This window comes from Nyctereutes procyonoides, unplaced genomic scaffold (assembly GCF_905146905.1).
Source record: "Nyctereutes procyonoides isolate TBG_1078 unplaced genomic scaffold, NYPRO_anot_genome, whole genome shotgun sequence".
In the NCBI taxonomy this organism is placed as follows: Eukaryota; Metazoa; Chordata; class Mammalia; order Carnivora; family Canidae; genus Nyctereutes; species Nyctereutes procyonoides.
The window spans coordinates 17893578-17914936 of record NW_026575140.1 but is presented as its reverse complement, the minus strand read 5'-3'; the positions used below and the strand labels follow the sequence as shown (position 1 = coordinate 17914936).

At 40.4% G+C, this 21359-nt stretch overlaps 1 protein-coding gene across 2 annotated transcripts in view; it reads left to right on the top strand.

The window, feature by feature from the left end:
* The window catches only part of CDYL2 (chromodomain Y like 2), a 161626-nt gene that overhangs the window by 93146 nt on the left and 47121 nt on the right, over window positions 1–21359 (top strand). For both annotated transcript variants that reach the window (XM_055306451.1, XM_055306450.1), the window contains exon 2: window positions 15678–16266. In XM_055306451.1, the coding sequence (XP_055162426.1) occupies window positions 15678–16266 (589 nt within the window). The remainder of the gene's footprint in view (window positions 1–15677; window positions 16267–21359) is intronic.

Genomic DNA, 21359 nt, shown 5'->3' with positions numbered 1-21359 from the left:
TTCACTATCATTTGGTTTACAAATTTTTTTAAATTTTCCTGGAGACTTCTTTGACCCACGGGTTAATTTAGAAGTGTGTAGTTTAATTTCCAAATATTAAGGATGAGATTTCCAGATATATTTTTGTTAATTTGTAGTTTAATGTTGTTACAATCGGAGAACACAGTTTTGATGATGTCTTCTGAACTTTCCATGGTGTGTTTTATGACCCCGACTGTGATAAGTGTTCCATGTGCCCTTGCAAGGAACATACATGCTGCTTTTTCTGTGTAAGGTATTCTTGAAATGTCCATTAGGTAAATTGATTCGTAGTGTTTTTAAGGTATTTTGTATCCTTATTGATTTTATATTTTCTTCTTCTGTTCATTACTGAGAGTACTGTTGACGTCTCCACCATGGTTGTGTATTTTTTCTAATACTCCCTCCAGGTCATGCAGTTTTTACTTCATATATTTGTAATTTAGTTAAGTGCATAAACATTTTGGACTGTTATATATTCTTAGCGAACTGCCTCTTGTATTGTTATGTTCCTGTTTTTCTTTAGTAGTAGTCTTTGGTTTGAACTCTACTTTGTCAAGCTTTCTTTTCATTATTGGCTATGGCTTTATATTGAAAGTAGATTACTTAAAACAACATATAGTGGAGTCTTGCTTTTTCATCAAGTTTGACCTTATGAGTCCTTTAAATTTGATATTTATGCCATTTACATGAATGTAATTATTTATGTAATTGTATTACAATTTTGCATCTTGCCAGCTTTTTTTATTTGCCCTATCAGTTCTTTGTTTCATTTTTTTCTGCTTTTTCTGCACTCCTGTGAGTTAAATTTTTTTAAAGCTTAGCATGTCTCATGATGCTTTTTAATCTTCACAATTATTTATACCTCCAGTTTATTTTTTAAAGTAATTGCCCTAAAACTTTGTGATATATCTTTACACAGTTTACCTACATATAAACATACACTGTTTCATATGTAGTTTGATGATCTTGTGATATATTCCCATTTTTCTCCCATTTCTCTTCTGTCTTACTTTCATCTTATGTGTTACTTTTACATATGCCATGAACATACAGTACATTGTTGCTCTTTTCACTTAAGACACTCATTTAACTTTAGAGCAATTTAAGATAATGAGAAATTTTTATTTTTACCTTCATTTATTCCATTCTCAGTGTTCTTTATTTGCATAGATCCAAGTTTCTGTCTGGTGTCATATTTCTTCATCTTAAGTATTTCCTTCGACATTCTGTATAGAGTAGGTGTGCTGGTGATGAAGTCCATTAGTTTTTGTCTGAGAAATCTTTCTTTTTCGTTTGTGAAAGATATTTTTGCTGGATACCAAGTTGTTGGTTAACAATCTTTTTATCACTTTGTAGATACTGTTTCTCTGTTTTGTCATGCATGATTTTTTATAAGAAGTCTGATGCAATTCTTATTTTTGTTCCTTGCTATGAAATGTGTCCCTTTTCTTTGATGGCAAGATATTCTCTATTTTGTTTTCTGCAGTTTCAGTATCATGACTTGGTATATTGTATTATATCATGTTCTTTTAATGGAGGGAGCATTTATCCTTCTCTGTGTTTTCTGAACTCAGGATTAGTGGTTTAGTACTATCATTAATTTTAACATTTCTGGATATTCATATTTCAAATAGTTCCTCTGCCCATTCTTCCATTCTTCTCCCTTTGGGATTCCAGCGATATGTATGTCAGAGTACTTGGTTTCATTCAACAGATCTTAGATACCTTCTTCCCCCTCTACTTTTTAAATTTGAGTTTCAGTTTGGCTAATTTCTATTGATCTACCTTCAAATTTTCTGATTTTTTTCCCTTAGCTGTGTTGAGTATACCAATCCAGAAACTGGAAGACTAGTCCATAGGTTTTTCTTCTCTGTTGTTTTTTTGTTGTTGATTCAGGATTTTATTAGAATGAATTAAAAATTATGGACTGTGTGATTTCTGTTCCGTTTTTCTAGTGTATTGAGATTTTCCTTGCAATATAATATATACTTGTTTTTATAGATACTTAATGGATATTTGGAGAGAATGTGTAGTTTCATTCTAAAACAAAGTTGATAATGAATTATTCATGTTTATTTTATACTAAATTATTTGCTATACTTTGTAAGTTCTGGTCAAGTCAGTTTTTTTCTATCACATTTTATAGACATAGAAGCTAAGTAATCATATTGTCTACAAATAATGATAATTTTGACTCTTTTCTTTTCCTACTTAATATTTTCTTGTGCTGTTCTTTTACCCCAAATAGTTTAATTTTTTTTTAATTTTTTATTTGTTTATGATAGTCACAGAGAGAGAGAGAGAGAGAGAGAGAGAGAGAGGCAGAGACACAGGCAGAGGGAGAAGCAGGCTCCATGCACCGGGAGCCCGACGTGGGATTCGATCCCGGGTCTCCAGGATCACGCCCCGGGCCAAAGGCAGGGGCCAAACCACTGCGCCACTCAGGGATCCCCCAAATAGTTTAATAATGAAATCATTGTATATATCTTTGTTTTTATCTTGACTTCAGTGGGAGTGCCTATTATATTTTACTATTAACATTAATTCAAACTGTTAATTTAATATAGCTTTTCCTTGTCATATGTATTTTTGGTCTTTTGCAAGGGGATATGGTCTGGAATGAATTTAAAATTTGGGTAATTGACTGTTAATGTGTCTATTAAGAGCATGTCAGTTTACCTTCTTTTACCAATTATTGTGAAATTTACATTAGTACTTTCAAAATTTAATCGTCTGTAACTTCAAGATATTTTACTCTTTAAATACATTATTTCTTTCTGTTTTCTAGTTCCATTTAAGACATTTATATCAGATTGATCAGTGGAATTGTTACATAGATTTTATTGTCATGCCCTCTTCAAGATTTTTCACAGAGGCAATGCTAAATTTGTTTAGTGGATTTGGAAGCTTTCCATTTTTTTTCTCTATGCACTAAAATAATATCTATACTATTAGAACTACCTGTATCTTAAATATCTGAAAGATTCTTGGGTAGACTTTTTCTTAGGAAATTCTTTAGTAACTACTCATTTTTTCCTATAGTTATCATTCTGTTCAGATATTTAATTTTAGTAACTGTATCTGTATTTCTTTCCAATTTCAGCTTCTTCTGAGTCATTTTTGCTAATGTGTATATTTTATAATATGCATTTTATTCAGTATTCCAAACTTCTCATCATGTTAGAGTACATGGTATTGCACGCATTTAATTTACATCTGTTATATTCTCATTTCATTTCTCATTGATTTTATTTGTATTTGCTCTATTTCTTCTTCAATGGGATTAATCAGTCATTCATCTATTCTCTTGTTTCAAGGATCAGTTTTTGTAATATAATGTTTTGATTCCCTTGTCATTTACTGCAGATTATTTGGATACTTTCTTAGTGTACTATGGGTTTTACCATTAACATCATAAGTTTTGGTATTAGTTAGCTTCAATGTCATAGAAAAACTGCCTATATGCCGCTGCTTCCCTCTTTTTTTGTTATTGTCACTAACTATATCCTTATATAATGTACCCATTAATATACATATATGATTATTGCTTAATGTGTTTATCTTATATCATAAAGGAAACAAAAAGTTGCAAATGAAAAATACAATAATGCTGGCTTTTATATTTACTTATTGGTTATCTTTTCTAGAATTTGGTATATCTTCATATTGCTTCAATTTGATATCTGCTATCCTTTAATTTTATTCTAAAGTATTCTAATTATCATATCTTTAAGGACAAGTCTACTAGTGATATTATTACCTCAGTTTTTGTTTATCTGGGAATATCATAATTTTTCCTTCATTTTTGAAGGGTAGCTTTGCCAGATGTAAAATTCTTGATTGACATTTTTTCTTTCAGCACTTTAATATGTGATTCTTCTGCCTTCTGGCCTCCGTCACTCCTGATGAGAAATTGACTTAATCTTATTGAGGATCTTTTGTACATGAGGTGTCATTACTGTCTTGCTGCTTTTAAGACTCTCTTTGAATTTGTTGTTGGGTGATTCTAATGTGTCTCTTGTAGATCTCTTTGAGATTATCCTATGTGGAATTTGGTGAGCTTCTTGAATGTATAGACTTACATATTTCATAAAATTTGGAAATTTTTGGCTCTTATTTCTTCACATATTGTTTCTGTCCCATTCTTTTCCTCCTCTCTTTCTTGAACACCCATTGTGTGTATGCTATTACCTTTGATGGAGTCTTATAGATCTGTGTTTATTTATTTATTTTTTCATTTTTTTTCTTTCTGCTCAGACTGGATAATTTCAATTTAGCTGTCTTCAAGTTCGCTGTTTTTTTCCTTCTGCCTTTATAAATCTACTGAAACTCTATGGTAAAATTTTCATTTAAGTTATTGTACTTTTCACTTCTCAAATTTCTGTATGGTTCTTTTTTATGATTTTTAAAATCTCTGTTGATGTTTTCTATTTGTTGAGACATTGTTACCTTGGCTTCACCTCTTTGTCCATGGTTTCATCTGCCTCCTTGAGCATATTTAAGACAGTTGATTGAAGTTTGCCAAGTCCAATGTCTGTCCTTCCTCGGGTAGTTTCTGTTAATTTCTTCTGTTGATGGGCCATATTTCCTGTTTATTTTATTTTTTTATATTTTTTAAAGATTTTATTTGAGACAGCAGAGGACACACAAGAAAGCACACAAGCAGGGGAGGACGGGCAGAGGGAGAGGGAGAATCAGACTCCCTGCTGCAGAAGGAGCTGAACATTGGGCTAAATCCCAGGACCCTGGGATCAATGACCTGAGCCAAAGCCAGCCACTTAACTGACTGAGCCACCCAGGCACACCCCTTTACTGTTTATTTTAATGTTTCATAGCTTTTTTGTTGAAAACTGGGCAGTTAGAATGTATGTGGTAACTTTGGAAATCAGACTCCTCCCCCTTCTCAAGGTTGTTTTTGTTTCTTGTTTTGGGCTCTTGCTGTTTGTTTAGAGACTTCTCTGAGCTCTTTTTGTAAAGTCTGCATTCTTTGTCATGTGTGGTCGCTGAAGTCTCTGTTCCTTTAGCATGTGTTAAGCTAGATGTGACAGATTTCCTTGTATTCGAAGAGAAATAAATATAGAAATAAAGAACAGAAAGAGAGAAAGAGAAAGAAAGAATGAAGGAGAGAAAGACTGATTCTCCTACATTAATTCTGTTGGGACATTCCTTCAGTGCTTAGCCAGGCCATTTACAACTGCCTTAGTTGTCACTTGTCCTTGATCTAAGCTTGCTGATCCATCAGAAGTGGAAAGTGTAGGACTGTCTCAGGTCTTTTCCAAACATGCATTCTGCCCAGGGCAAGTGCTTAGCTTTCTAAATTTCCAGTATACATGGGCATTTTTTTAATGCTTTAATTTTCTGAAGAAACTCTCTAGCTTTTCCTCCCACGCTTTCTATGCATCTATTGTTTTTCTCAACAGCACTCTTTTGCCCTACTTGGCAGCAGATTGTTCATTTGCCTCACATTGTTTTGAAAGAATGACTCTCCATAGCCATTTTTTCCAACCTGAGTAAGTTTCAGGAATAGCAAAACAAAAGGAAATGCTTGTGCCCATCTTTCAGGTAGCCCACAGACCAGTTAGAACAAACACAGTTCTTTGAGGATAAGGTCTTCTCTGCTTTCTCCAGAATCAAGGACCATGGTCCTACACTGGGAATGTGGGGTTGCCTTATTCAACGCTACTGATGAGCTAGGGAGTGGGAGGGTCAAGGGCAAGCAAAAGTAATGCAAAACTTTCCTACTATGTTTGTGTTTTTTCTTAATTTAGTGTTTGTGTGGTTGCTATAAACTTTATTTTCCAGAAGACTAAAAGAGTTGGTTCTGAATAAAAAAATTTTTTTCAATGTTTCTGTTAGGGGCGGGGGACAGGCTTTTGGAGCTGCCTACTCTGCCATTTTGCTTTCTATTTAGTTTTTGAATGTCAGTAGGTTCAACTTTTGTATGTTTTGTAGTTTATTAATTTCTACTTTGATATTTATTCATTCATCTTACTTCCCAAGGGTGATTTTTCTTTTACTGATTAGTCAGGGTCGATTTAGAACTCTTTCCTTCCAACTTCCCTTCTTCTCTCCCTCTCTTCCTCTCTCCCTCCCTCCCTCTCTCCTTCCCTTCCTCTCTCCCTCTCTCCATCTCTCCCTTCTTCCTTTCCTTCCTTCCTTCTGCATTCTACTACTTTGATAATATGTGTGTACTTAGTTTTTACTTTTCAAAAAATCATTATTATAAATTTTCTTAGCTCTTTATCTGATTGTCCTGAGGATTATTTTTTTCATTTGTAATAGTGGTTGAGATTTATTTTTAAATTGTTCTTTCATCTAGTATTATAGCATTGCATTTAGAGAACGCAGTCCATACAGTATTTTCTTTTTAGCATTTATTAGTTTTTCTCTGATATTTTAGTAATTTTTATAAGTGTACCAAAAGTAGTTTTCTTTAAATTTTGTAGATTTTTTTCTTTACAAATTATGAAATTGAAAGTTTCTGTTTATACAAATACCTGTGATATTTACTAGAATGACCATCATTTTTATATTGTTCATATATCTTATATGTCTGTTTTTCATTTGCTTGATCTCTCCATGTCTAAAAGTATTGAGTTTAAATCTTCAGCCCAACTTGCTTCTATCATTTTCTGTTGAATATTTTAATAATTTTGATCTATTATTTGCTGCAGAAAAATTCATGCCTATTATAAATTAGTGACTATTTTCAATGAAGAAAATCATCCTTTTCTATTTAATGCAATTTGCTCCTCAATTTTATTTTGATACTCTTACAAAATGTGGTACTGCCTGATACATCTTTGCTGATTCTTTTTTTGTTTTTTTCATCTATTCTTTTTAGAAGAGAGAGAGCATGCATGCATGGGGGTGGGTGGGTAGGGCAGTGAGAGAGGAAGAGAGAGAAGCCCAAGCTGACCTCTAGCTTCACAGAGCCTTTTGTAGAGCTCAATCCCATGAACCCAATATCATGAGCTGAGCTTAAATCAAGAGTTCGTTGCCCACCTGACTGAGTCACCCAGGTGGCCCTGTCTTTGCTTATTCTTTTAATTTCTGTCACTAAGAAAATAAATATGTGAATACTTAAAATTGTTAGGTTTTATCATTGTTATTAATATTCAGATACTTTATTTTTTTAGTATACAATTGTATGTACTAAACGTTTCACTTGTACTTAAAAAAAAAAAAAAACATTTGGAGGGATGCCTGGGTGGCTCAGTTGATTAATCATCTGCTTTTGGCTCAGGTTATGATCTCAGGGTCCTGGGGTTAAGCTCCGTGGCAGGGAGTCTGCTTCTCCCTCTCCTTCTGCCACTCTCCCAGGCTTGTGGGTGCTCTCTCTCTCTTTAAAATAAATAAAATCTAAAAGAGACCATTTGGAATAATTATAGATTTTTAGAAGAATTATAAAGATTGTTTAGAAGAATTATGAAGAGTTCCTATATACCTCTTAACCAGTTTTCACAGTTATTTACATTTTACAACATGATCATTTATCAAAACTAAGAAATTAACATTGTGCTACATTATGAACTAAACTGTGGACTTCATCAGGGTTTCACCAGTATTTCAGGAATATCCTTTCCAGGATAGATACCACATTGCATTTGGTCATTACTTTCTCAATACCCCTTTAATCCTAGACAGTATCCCCATATTTTCTTTGCATTACGTGACCTTGACACTTTTCAAAAATACTGGTCAGGAGTTCTGTAGATTGTTTCTCAGTCTGAGTTTGTCTGATGTTTTCTCAAGAAGTAATGGGTTTGAGGAGTTACACCACAGAGGGAAGTACCCTTCTAAATTAATTATGTCAGAGTATATGTGGCATCGACATGATTTATCATGGGTGATATAGCCTTGATCACTGGTGTTTGCCAGGGCTCTCCATTGTGTAGTTACTGTCTCCCTGCACATACTCTATTCATTAGAAAGAAGTTATTGAGTACGGTCACTCAAAAGGAGAGGAACTAAACTAAGTTCCACCCCCTAAAGGAGGGGTATCAATTGATGGGCATCTGTTAAAACTACCATGGTAGTTGATATGTTTGTTGGTGGGATACTTTGGTGCTATACAAATATCTGATTAATCTTTAAAGTTTTACCCACTAATTTTAGCATTTATCTCTGGATGTTGACTATAGCAATTATTTCTGTGGCATTCCAGTAGTGAGTTTTCTGTTTGCCTTAATCTTTTGCATTTATTATTTGGAATTCTTCTGTAGGGAATATTGGTCTTTTCTCCACCATTTGTTTATTTATTCCAGAGTCAGCAAACTTTTTCTGTAATAAGCCAGATAGCAAACATTTTAGACTTTATGGGCCATGCAGTCTCTGTTACACAGTTCCCCCTACTTTTGTGGTTTGGAACACCCATAGATAATACATAAATGAATGGGCATGGGTATGTTTTGATAAATCTTTCTTTTTAAAACAGGCATTGGGCCAGATTTGGCCTGCAAGCAACTTCTGATAAGTAATTCATTTATTTATATCAGATGAACTCATGGATATTTATTTTACTTTTTGGGTTATAAATGTAGTACTATCATTATTTATTTTCTTATTCAAATTATTCTAGTTTTGGCGACTGGGAACTCTTTCAGTTGGTTCCTTTTGGCATTCTCCCACCATTTGGGGCTTATTTAATTTTTAAATACTTTCTTATTTTCTGGCACTGCAGTATCCTCAGGGTCATTTTTTTAAATGGATAGTTATATATATTTTGTTCTTTAACACATGAGATGCCTTCCACCTTCCTTTTCATCTGAAGGCCCACTTAATTGGTTTTGGAATTCTTAAGTTTACAATAATTATTTTTTTCAATTTTTTATTCTGGCATTTTATTTTTTATATTTTTATTTTTTTAAAGATTTTATTTATTTATTCATGAGAGACAGAGAGAGAGAGAGAGAGAGAGAGAGAGAGAGAGAGAGAGAGAGAGGCAGAGACACAGGCAGAGAGAGAAGCAGGCTCCATGCAGGGAGCCCAATGCGGAACTCAATCCCGGGTCTCCAGGATCAGGCCCTGGGCTGAAGGTGGCGCTAAACCGCTGAGCCACCTGGGCTGCCCCTATTCTGGTATTTTAATGTTCTCTGAAGTCTGCCTTATTTTTTTCCTACCATTTTGGATAGAGGAGTGTTGGGGTGTGAAAGTGGAAAGTTTAATTTTTTGAAATTAGTGAGTTTTGTGGGGTCCCTGGGTGGTTCATTTGGTTAACCATCTGACTTCTGCTCCAGGCATGATTCCAGGGTTCTGGGATAAAGCTCCACATTGGGCTCCTTGCTCAGCGGAGTCTGCTTCTCCTTCTGCCCCTCCTTTCTATTTGTGCTCCCCCCCCATAAATAAATAAATAAATAAATAAATAAATAAATAAATAAATAAATAAATTTTTTAAAAGAAATATTGTAAGAAGTAAAGAAATAAAGTTAATTTATTTTCAACCTCTGCCTCCTCTATCACTGAGATCTTTCTTTGACCCACAGACTCAAGATACAGAGATTTCTTCTGGTACACCTTGTTTGTGTTCTTGTCCCATTTTGTTTTTTTCTCCCTATCAGACTTACCTTGGTTGGATCTCTGTTGACCCTTCTGGAGGTCTGTTTCTCATGTTCCTTAAGGTTTTCTTTAAAACTCCTGTGTCCTTGGGAAGCTTTTCAAGTATGTTTTCTCCCTCACAGATTTGATTTTCTGTGTGTTGATTTTGTCCTGTCTTGGTTCCAGTGGGAATTTTATTTCTTTGCTTGTGTTTTTCCTTTGGTTTCCTTACATCCTTTCTTATGTAAATGAGTCTTTCATTTCAGTCTCCTGCTCAACCTATTGGTTTCGTTTCATCATTTACATTTCCTTCTATCTCTTCTAAAAACAGAGGTTGTATTTTCTGTCATCTTTGCAAACAAGACACAAATACTATGTAAAAACGTGTAGTAGTGCTTTTCTTAGTTATGATTTTACAGAGAACTTTTAGGGATAATCATATTCTGAATCGTTAGAAGTTTTTATGAATGTGTCTGCGATGATGTTATTGTTGCCAGGTTTTGTCCAGGTGTTCTTGATCAAAGAGATCATGTACTGTGGTTCAGTGTTTTCCAGGAGAGTGGTGTGGGAATTACTCTTGGTCCCTCATCACTTGGATGCTACTGAGTTCCCCAATCAGACTTTCACCTGGAGGATGGCTTAAATTACATGGCTCTGAGCCAAATTTCTTGGTTCAGCAGCTATTTCTCTAGTGTAGTTTTGCTGGACTTAGTGGGAGATATTGCCTTCTCTGAGTAAATTATCTCAAAGGATCAGTCTTCCCAACCTGAAACAGACCTATCTGGTTGCTTCCAGGACTTGTCCTATCTTTATTCTTGCTGAGGTCCTCATACCCCACATTGTAATGACGGGATTCCCTGTGCCTTTCTACTCCCAAGGAAGTTGTCCCAGGATGTGGAAAGGATGCAGAGAGAGAGGTCCTTGCAGGTGTGGGACTTGAAGTCCAGAATCTGGAGATGTCTAGGGATGGCTGGTTTGGTGTGTATATAGCCACACAGCAGGCATGGACCTCTTCCTTTATTCTTTCTTGCTCTTGCTCTTGGCATTCAGAGGGCAATCATGTACTATAACACAAAGTTCGTCAATTCAGTCCCACCCGGTGTGGGAGGCATTCCTTTAAGAGTCTGGAAAACCTTTGGTAACCCTGGGTTTCTGAGCTACTGTAATTTCATGTACTGTTTTTGTTTGGTGAAAAGCATAGATAGAAATATGAGTGATGATTAGTCTGTTTCCATTTGAACCAATGGAGAATTGGAGCAGAAGGGGAGGGAGGCCCCCATGGCTACTTAGGAGAGTCCAGCCCAGAAGGCTACTCCTAAGCCACGTAAAGGTGTTTTAGGTCTTCTGTGACCTTGACAGAGCTGAGGGCAAGTGCCTGAAGCTGTGGATATGCTGTCAGCCTCAACCAGGTTGGGCTCACTAGACAAGAGTGCGTGGTATGGGGTCTGGAGTCAAGATGCTTTGGGCCAAGTCTTAGCTCTCCACTGATTGTTGGAGGAGGGGCCTTGGCCAAGGGCTTTAACCTCTGGGTGCCTCAGCTTTATTCTCTGTTTAAAAAAGAATAAAATGACCTGCCTTGCTGGGTTATTTTGAAGATTAAATGAGTTCGTATATATACTGTATAGTTCATCTGTAGGGATCACATACAGCAGTGGCTGGCACTTTGTCAATGCTGGATGCGTGTGGGTTGGTAGTGATGTTACTTGACTGGCCTGGTAGTGGAAGGCTGAAGAGGATAGTGGGGAGTGATCTCTCTCCCCCATTTGGTGCTAGCTTAACTTGACCTTTCTCAGAGGAGGCTTTCCCACCTTCGGATCTGGAGTGGCCCAGTTCCCTCTGTCACCATTTCCTGCCTTACATCCTCTTCACTATCATTTATCACCACATGCTACTTCATGCTGGCTCATTTAAGGGCTGTGTCCCCTACCAGCCTTATGGCTTCTCACTGGTGAGGTGTGGCTGGGAAGCTGAGGACTCTTGCTGAGGTGTCTGATGAGCCAGGCATCCAATCTTGGCTAGCCATCTACTGACTCTGTGATCCAGAGAATGTTACCTACCTTCTCTGAGCCTCAGCTTTCTCACCTGTTCAATGGTGAGAGTCATGCCCACCGCCAGCTTAGGTATGAAGGTGAAGTCTAAAACCTCCTGAGTGCTCAGCACAGTTCCTGGAACAGCATGTACCAATAAGGGTGATTATCATCATTACTATTCCTAATGAGGCAGCCGTCCGCTTGTCATCGTGGCAGTGGTAATAATTGCACTGGAAGCTCCTTGCCCTTGCCTGCAGTAGAAGAGTGTCTCATACTGACTGGGATCACAGGGAGTAAATGTTAATTAATGATTTGGTTGAACTCTGAGAAACAGTTCAAGGTCTCAGATTGCTTATCTTTAAAGAAAGGAACTGGTGGGTGGTTATGAACACATGAGTTTTTAATATTGAATGATTGTGTTTGTCAGTAATTACAAGGGGAGAGAATCGAGGACTGTCTCCATTGAAGGGACTGAACTTTGACAGTGCAGGAGGTCTTGTGCAGGCAAGGTGGGAGTGGTGCACAGGAGCAGTGCTGCAGGAACCTGGAGGCCCAGGTCTGTGTTTTCAGCAGGTGTGGAGTGTTAGGGCATGGCAGACTAAATAATGTAGGGCTTTTATCATCACCAGCACAAATTAGAATTCTGGTTCTGTTTAGAGTCTCCTGAGGAGGAAAAGTGGGATGTAAAACCTATAAGGGATGTAAAGAAGAAAATTAGGTCCTAGGAGATTGCAGATTCCAAGTATGATGGGGAATTCTGAGCCAGGTGTCCTCTGAGCTCCTTGTGAGCATTTTGGTCTTTCAGAAAACGCAGTTCATTTTGTGAACCTGAAAGAAATAGGCTTTGTGAACACATTTTACGGATGGGGAGACTGAGGCCCAGAGAAATTGGGCAGCTTGCTCAAGGTCATGTGAATAGAAACTGTCAGAGCCAACAATTTCCCACACACACATCAGGCTATTAGGGATGATCCTGTTAATACCATTTGTTGTTGGGAGCGCCTGGGTAGCTCAGTTGGTTTGGCATCCAACACTTGGTTTCAGCTCAGGTCATGATCTCAGGGTGGTGGGATTCAGCCCTGAGTTGGGCTCTGTGCTCAGTGTGGAGTCTGCTTGAGAGTCTTTCTCTCCTTCTCCCTCTGCCTCTCCCCCCATTCATGCTTTTGCACTCTAAATAAATTAATTAAATAATTTTAAAAATACTATTTGTTGTTGGTATTGGGTTAATTTAAGTAGACATGGCTGTCAAGCCACCCGGTGGCTTTGTGGATGGGACCAGAGATGGTGGCAGTAGCCTTTCTGTTTCCACTTGTGATTCTGACTCAATCCTCCAGTAAGTAGAAGACACCAAACCCCCCCACCCATAGTATGGCTCTCAGTAGCTGTGTAGATGTTGCACCCTTGCTGACTCTCCAGGCTTCTTGAATAAGGCTGTCTCCCATACTTGGAAGGACTTATGTAAGTAGGTTGACTCTCCCTTCTTCCCAGGGAGGAGTTGATTATCCTTAGGGGGTTATATTCCTCAGGGTGGAGAAACATTCTGTCTTTAGTTCCTACCAAGGTTTGTATTCACAGGAGGATATGCAAGTGACCTTTACTATGGAATGCAAAACTACTTATTTGTATATTCTACACAACTACCCTGTGAGGTAGGTGCTGTTAGTTGCCCCATGATGATGATCTGAGGCCCACAGAGATTTAACTTGCTCAAGAACACACAATAAAAGGCTTACCAGGAGATATAAACAAGATAGTCTTTTTCCATAGACTTATACTAAGTTCATTTTCTTGGTGAGTGAGTGCCATTCATTCATCCATCCATCCATCTACCTATCCATTTCTGAACTTACCTCTTTACCCTCCCTTTACCTATGAATCCAATCATCTGTCCATTTATCCATCCTTCCATTCACCCACCTATCCCAGTCTCCTCCCATGTGTCTCTCCATCATCAACCATCCATTTCTCCATCTATCCATCCATCCATCCATCCATCCATCCCCAAGTGCAGCCATTTATTCATCCACCTGTTCACTTATTCATTGTGTTGGCTGTTTGTCTAACATGGTTTTCTGTTTCATCCTGGGGAAGAAGTTTCTCCTGGGGAAAAAGTTTCTCCATATGCTTTCTGAAGCTGGAGACCTCCATGCCAACACAAATCCCTTAGCTCCTAAAATATATCTGGGCTTCCTCCTGATACTCCTAGGTTGGTGTTCTTGAGAATGCTATCTCAGGCAGTGCCAGGGTGCTTGTTCACTTTCCTTCCTCTGTAAACCTGCAGAGGGTTTTCCCCTTCAAAGATCTCCAAATGTGCAAAGTTGCAGGCTCTTCCAGAAACACTCTTCACTTTCTGAAGCATTATCACAAATGAATACTCAACTAGCCCCATTCCTTGATCCAAAGATTGGGAAGTTGGATTAGTTTGGCATGGTTTTACTTTTTAAAACTGTTATAGAGTTTGTGTGATACATTTAAAAATTATGTAATAAATCTAAAACAGATGTTCAGAGAGCATTTTGTAAGGAAAGAAATTTTAATAGAAATAGGCCAATTTAATTGTAGATAAATCAATTAAGGAAACCATTTAAATTGTCTCTGAAGAAGCAGTATGGCCTAGACATTTGCATATTTATTAAGTGCAAAGCAGTGAAAATCATTTAATTATTTTGCATAGCTTCTGTTATACATCAACCATTGGGACACAATCTCACTTTTCAACTTTTTTTTTTTTTTTTTACTTTTTATTGTGGAAAATTTTGAACATAAAAATTCAAACATGTAAACATAAACAGTCATATAACAGGCTCCCATTCACTTGCTACCCATCTTGAAAAATGATCAGCTATACCTGTATTCACTACTCCCTTCTTACCTTGTTTTTCTCTTTGTGAATTTCAAGGGCATATTCCTCACTCATTAATTTCATTGGGTCAGAATTCCATTATGTTGACATTGAAATGTAATGAACTTTTGAATGAGATTGTTTTACTTTTCCGTTGACATTTAGCTTTTTTTAGGAGGTAAAGCATTGGGTGTTTTTTTAATTTAAAGAATTTCACACGTAGGGCAAAGTTGAAAAGATAATAAATGAACCCTTACATATTCTTTCTTTTGATTGACTAGTTATTAGCATCAGGACTGGCTTTTTTCTAACTGCATTCCTCCATGAGAATACTTGCAGACAAGAGATTTTCATACCTTTGAAGGCACATAGATAGTAGCACATGGCTTTAGAACCAGACAGAGAGAGCTTCAGGTCTCACCTATTAGCTTTGCATTGTAGACTGGGGGAGCTTACAGTGGGTGGGGGCAGGGAGGGATATAGGGCTTTGTCTATTCTAGTCATTTTGGTCAGTATGGAAGATTTTTGTAATTGAGAAAGTTGTCTGGCCTAGTGATTAAGAAAGCGAGTTTGGGATAAAAGTGTTCAAATCCCAGCCCTGCCCTTACCAGCGTGGAACTTGGTTGAGTGACCTAATCTCCCGGAAGCCTCATTTCCTCAGTGTAGACTGGGGATAGAAAGAATACTTACTGCACTGGGTTGTTGTCATATGGGGAAAATGAAATGGGACCATCCGTGCCAGGCATTTAGTACCTGACCAATAAGTTTGACTAAGCATTTGTATTATTATAAATAAGGATACATTAGCCTAGTGCCTACCATGTAAATGCTCAGTATATGTTACTTGGCATAAGTAAGGGTGAAAAAGCCATACCAAATTGGTCTTTAAATATCTGATTTTTCTTGGGTGCAATGGAAAGAATAAAGATCTTTAGCAAAAGCTCGTATTGTGATTCCAAGCAAAAGTAAAGCCTTGGATGGACAGGCAGATGCCACCAGCCAGGCATGGCATCACAGTTGTCAAGGGAAACAGCCGAGTGCCTTTGGTTCCATTCAATGGTGTCCTAAAATAAACCAGGCTTCTTGAGCACTCCTGGAAGTGTCAGCTTCCCCTGTTGAATGGCTCACCCCATGGCCTGGTGTGTGCTTCTATCCTGAGGGCTTTGTGCTGTTGTTGCCTGGGACTGATTCCTTTCCTCTCTCCCTATTTCCCCCCTCTTTTCTGACTCTTTCATCTTGTGTCCCAGGTCGAAAGGATTGTAGACAAGAGGAAGAACAAGAAAGGGAAATGGGAGTATCTTATCCGATGGAAAGGCTACGGAAGCACGGAGGACACGTGGGAGCCAGAACACCATCTGTTGCACTGTGAAGAGTTTATCGACGAATTCAACGGGTTGCACGTGTCCAAGGACAAAAGAATCAAGTCAGGGAAGCAGACCAGCGCCTCCAAGCTCCTACGTGACGGCCGAGGCCCATCAGTTGAGAAACTCTCTCACAGACCTTCAGAGTCTGGAAAGAGCAAAGGGACTTCCCATAAACGGAAGCGAATCAACCCTTCCCTGTCCAAGCCAAAAAAAGGATATTCAGGCAAGCCCCCTGCAGGAGGTGACAGGGCCACCAAGACGGTTTCTTACAGGACTACCCCCAGTGGTTTGCAGATCATGCCGCTGAAAAAGGCTCAGAATGGTATGGAGAATGGGGACGCCGGCTCTGAGAAGGATGAGAGGCACTTTGGAAACGGGTCCCACCAGCCTGGCTTGGATTTGAATGATGTAGGAGAGCAAGACCTGGCCGAATGTGGTGTTAACCATGGAGCGCTGGCGGAGAATGGGCTCGGTATGTGGCTTGTCTTTCTCCTCTGTGTTTGTTTCTTGCCATGGTGGCTGGGAGCTCTTCCTGAAGCCTAGGGAACTACATATGACATTCCCCCCCAACCCTCACCCAACAACCCTGACTCCTAGCTAGGGTAGTCATTCTCCTTCCACCTCTCTCACCCAGGGCCATGTGGCCTTGGTCATAGGCCCACACTGGGTACAGACACTTATGCATGTGGGGAGGCCAAACCACTGATGCTCCAGCCAAGACCTGTGATGGGCTGAATATTCCTGACTACTTGAACACACCCGGGGCCATGATTACCACTCTTGAGCCTTGGTTCTGAGGGCTGATCAAAGTCCTCACCCGCCAGGACCTGAGATTCATGTCCCCTGAGAGCCAGTGCCTCTCTAGGGTACCATGCACTTCTCAGAGAAGAGCATGCTTTTCATCTCATTGAGCCCCTCATGGTGTAGTCCAGAAAAGTGGGATCTGCTCCTCTTCTCAGACCCAGTTTGGACATGAAGTTCTCTAAACCCAATCTTAGCTGGAGCCTCTTGAGGCTCATCTGTTGCTGGCCTGGATGACCTGGCCCCATGTCTGTAGAGGTCCTGAATGCTGCCCTGACCACATCTTATGCTAATTCTCCCGGTTTGCACTTCTTGTTCCATCCTGGAAGTAACACAGTAAAGGTTATAGAATTCCTCCCCTTTACCAAGACCCCATAGGCAAAGTTAAGGAAAGAGGAGGCAATGACCCAAGTAATTAAAGCTCCCAAACCTGACATTTCCTTAATAGTGAAATTACTCCTTGACAAAGGCTTTGTGGCCCGGATCTTCCAGGTTAGCCATCTGTGCCCATTTTGTGCATACAGGTACATTTACCTGTGTGTCTTGGTGGTGGCATTTTTCCCTTTAGCTGCCAGAACCCTAAGCTTTGGGATGAGTGTGGACAGCTCATGCTCAGCTGCGAAGGGATATCTGATGCCCTGGTTGGAAGCACAGTGTGTGTGGGAGTAGGGGTGTGGGATGCAGGTGGGACAGACAGCTCCCAGGATGGGGGTGACAGAGGCAAATTCACAGGAGAGCGTTGCTGATTTCAGAGTGCTCAGGGCATGCCCCGCTGCAGAGAATGGGGGCGTCTGGGGAATCTTGCCGGGGAATCTAAGCGATCTGCTTTGAGGTTCTTCTTTCTCCAGAGAGAGGAATTTCACCCAAACAGGATTTATTTAGCAGTGTCTGCCCCAGATTGACTCACGTTTCCGTCTGGGGATCCCTGATGCTGACATGACTCTGCCTGCTAACATATGTAAAAGCTGTTTGTTTTAAAAATTCATCTCTCGTGGAGGAGTGGGCTTGTGTAAATGAGGCCTGGCATAAACATCCATGGTTGATGTTCCTGTGACAGCTGCCCGCGGGAGAGGGATTCCCTGTCTTGGGGAGGATGGCTGGTGAGGGGAACTTCTTAGGCTCTTTGGGTGTATATGCTAGGAACCTGGGTGTGATTTCCTGCACCCTGGCTGGTAGCAGTTGTCTGCCCTGCTCAAAATGTGGCTGCCCAAGGGCAGGAGGAGCAGCATGAGGGGGGACGGTTTGCTGACTTCAGCCACCAGCCTGTAGGGTGAAGCAAAGAAGCCAGACTTTCCAAAGTAGGGCAGAGCTCCTAGCCATTGCTCTCCATCTTTGGGCCTTGTTGATGCCCCCTGGTCCATGACCTGCCCATGGGGCATAGTACCTCGTGACCAGCGGGGAAAGGTGAGGATGAACCTGCTGGGATCAGAACTTAACTCCTAGGCTTAATTCCAGAATATGCTTCTCTGGACCTTTCTTGTCTCTGGTCTCTTCTTGGCCTCATTTTTTTCCAATGTTGAATGTTCTCTACTTGGGCACATACCTAGATAGATAGGAGGGAGCTATCTGCCTCTACTTTGTTCTGTTTTGGGCCTTCTTAAAGGATTCTTCTGCTTAATGACATTCCAAAGTGCTGGTGTCTTTGAGATTCCCCTGTAGGGCGCAGGCCACCCCTCTCAAACTTTATGTGTCTTAACATTACCTGGCACCTTGTTAAAAATGACAGTCCCATAGAGTCTGACTTACTAAGTCTGGGGTGGAGCCCAGAAGATGAGTTTTTAACAAGCACCCCAGGTGACTCTAATGCATTTTGAAGCTCTGTGCTGTGTGGCAAAATGGGGGTGGCAATTAAGGCTCACATCAGATGTCAATTTAAGTCAAATCAATGCCTTTTTTCTTTTTCTTTTTCTTTTTTTTTTTTTTTTTAAGTACTGCCTAAGGTTAGTCACCATGCTAGGTGCTTGGAGCAATAAAAAGATAGGTAAGGATTCTCCCTCTGAAACTTATAATCTACACTCCAGTAAAGTGAGAATGGATGTCTCCAGGTCAGTATTGAGAGGTTCCTGAGGCCAGCTCATTGGAAGAGGTAACATGTATGTTAAATATATGGTAAAACTTTGCCACGCCCACTTTTACATCCTCTGTGGTCACTGGGCTGATAAATTGTCCAAACACTGTCAGCCTTTAACCTTCTAGAATTATTATTATTTTTAAAGATTTTATTTATTTATTCATTCATGAGAGACACAGAGAGATAGAGAGAGAGAGGCAGAGACACGGGCAGAGGGAGAAGCAGGCTCCATGCAGGGAGCCCGACGTGGGACTCGATCCCGGGTCTCCAGGATCAGGCCCTGGGCTGAAGGTGGTGCTAAGCCACTGAGCGACCAGGCTGCCCAGCCTTTAACATTCTAGTTAGAATTAGTTTACTATCTAGGTGTTAGGGTGACCAGGGAAAGGAAAAGACTGGGAATCCTTGCCAAAGACAGAAAGTGGTTTGGGGCTCTTAGATAGGACTCCAGAGGGTTTTGTCCTCCAGAACTTGCCAGCAAGGGGCCAGAGGTGTAGTCATGTAAAACATGGCTTCACATACGTTCTCAACTGGAGAAAAATCTCAATGAAGCCAGTGTCCATGCCCCCGTGGAAACCTAAATGTCATGTTCCTCCTCACTTCCTAACTCCACCTTTCCCCCACCTCCACCAGGGGATCTGGGTCCTTGGGGCACCAGGTGAGCCAGTGGGGCTTGCAGCACCGAGGAGGGATTGTCTTTGCCTGGCAGAAGGGGCTGGGGAGATCCTGGCTTTGCTTTCCCAGCATTTGTTTTGGGGGTGGGCTGTTGCTTTTTATATGATTTTAACTTCTCGTTGGTGAATTGAGGTTCTGCATACAGAAAAGCAACTTATGTAACACGTTACTCATTTACTGCTGACTTCCCTGATCTATGCCGTGGGAACAAATGCTAAATTGGGGCTCGGGCGGGTGGTGTTTTGGTTTCAGCCTGAATTTTCCCCGGCAATGTTTGTGAAATGTGTGCAGCGACTAAGTACTGCTCTCGATTCTGACTGCTCTGGTAATGACAAATGGCTCTGTGGTCTGGAACCATCTGCCTCGGTATCCCTTGGGGAGCTTGTTAAAAATGGGCTCCACCCCAATCGAATGAATCCGGATCTCAGGGGCAGGGTGTGGGTTATGCATTTTAAATGCTGAATTTTAACTATACAGTCGTTGCAGAGGAAGTATTTAGTTTCTCAGCAGTGGCTCATGGATCCATTTGCCAATAGGAGCCAAAGTTACACCTTAGATGTTAAGCCTGTAAGTGGGGATGTGATTTGTCCTCCAAAGGTTTAAAACTTTGACATCACTTCTTATTGATGCACTTTCCACCAGGCATCTCTCTCTCTCTCTCTCTCTCTCTCTCTCTCTCTCTCTAAAATAGGTAAGTTTCATCTGGATGGAAAAACTATTGAGTTAGCTGGCTTCTCTCGTGGCCTGGTTCAGGAGAACTGGTTAGCAGTCTCCTGTCTGAATGGGCCAAAGCATCAGTACTTTACAGATTCAGTCGAGCCTCTAAGCCTCTAACCTGTGGAAGCATCCCTCCCTGCGAGCCTGCTTTCCGCTCTGAGCCAAAGTACAGCCCTCAGGTGCCCAGCATTTTCCGAATGTCCTGAAGCCAGTGAGGTTCCAGTGTCAATGCTGAGCCTATATCCCCATGTTTGCTTTTCTTTGAATTTTGAGAACCCTTTCCCTTGCATCCCAACGGTTGTTGCCTGTTGCGCAGCACTGCAGCTCACATGCTGCTTAATTCAGTGTTTTCAGAATGGTTCCTATCATTGAATGAGTCACCCCATGCAAACAGGCAACATTTGCCATTTCTCTCCATTGATCTTTTAAAATGATCTCAGCTTTCACTTCTGTAATGTTTGTTTATCTCTTCCCACTCTTCTCCCAGCGTGATTATCGTTTTGCCCTTCATTGATCGTAGGGGAGTAAGCATGCTCTAAAAGCACCTCGGGACTCAGCAGGAGTGTGGGTAGTGCCCTGTGGCTCTTAAGAACTTAGGGCGGTCACACATGGAGCCAGTATCAGAATCCCCTGAAGGGTGTGTCCCAACACAAGGCTGTTATGCCAACCCCAGAGTGTCTGATACAGTAGATATGCAGTGGAGCTCAGGAATCTGCATTTCTAGAACATTCCCAGATGCTGCCACTGGTCCAGGGACCCCACTCGCAGATCTGCTGCTCTAGACTAATGAGCACCAAGAGGGTTGAGATGAAAAGGACACACAGTGGTTGTGAATATCAGTTGGTGGTACTGGACAGAGTAGGAGTGATCTTGCTTTGGACCTTCAGTTGGCATTCATGAGAATCTTAAGTTGAAAGCTTGTGAAATTAGAAGTTAAGTTCAAAGTTTTAGAGAACTCCCCTATGTTGAGGCCTTGGGCTTTATGAAGTACTTTGTGTGATCCTCACATGGTCCTGAGAGCTAGCTATGGCCGTTCTACCCATTTTACAGAGGAGGAGACTAAGGCTACATGTGCCCAAGTCAGAACTAGAAGAGAAATCCAGGCAATTCAACTCTAGCTGGCCTCTTCACCACTGCCCCTCTACCTGGCAGGCAGTATAAGGAAGTTCCTAAAACCGTGATCTCTGACAAACACATGCCCTGATTTACGGGGGCAGGGGCCACTTCATGGACTTGGTTTGTTGCTTAATACTGGAAGGATAGAATCCTTCTAAGCCTGAGATACTGTGACTAACTCTGTGCCA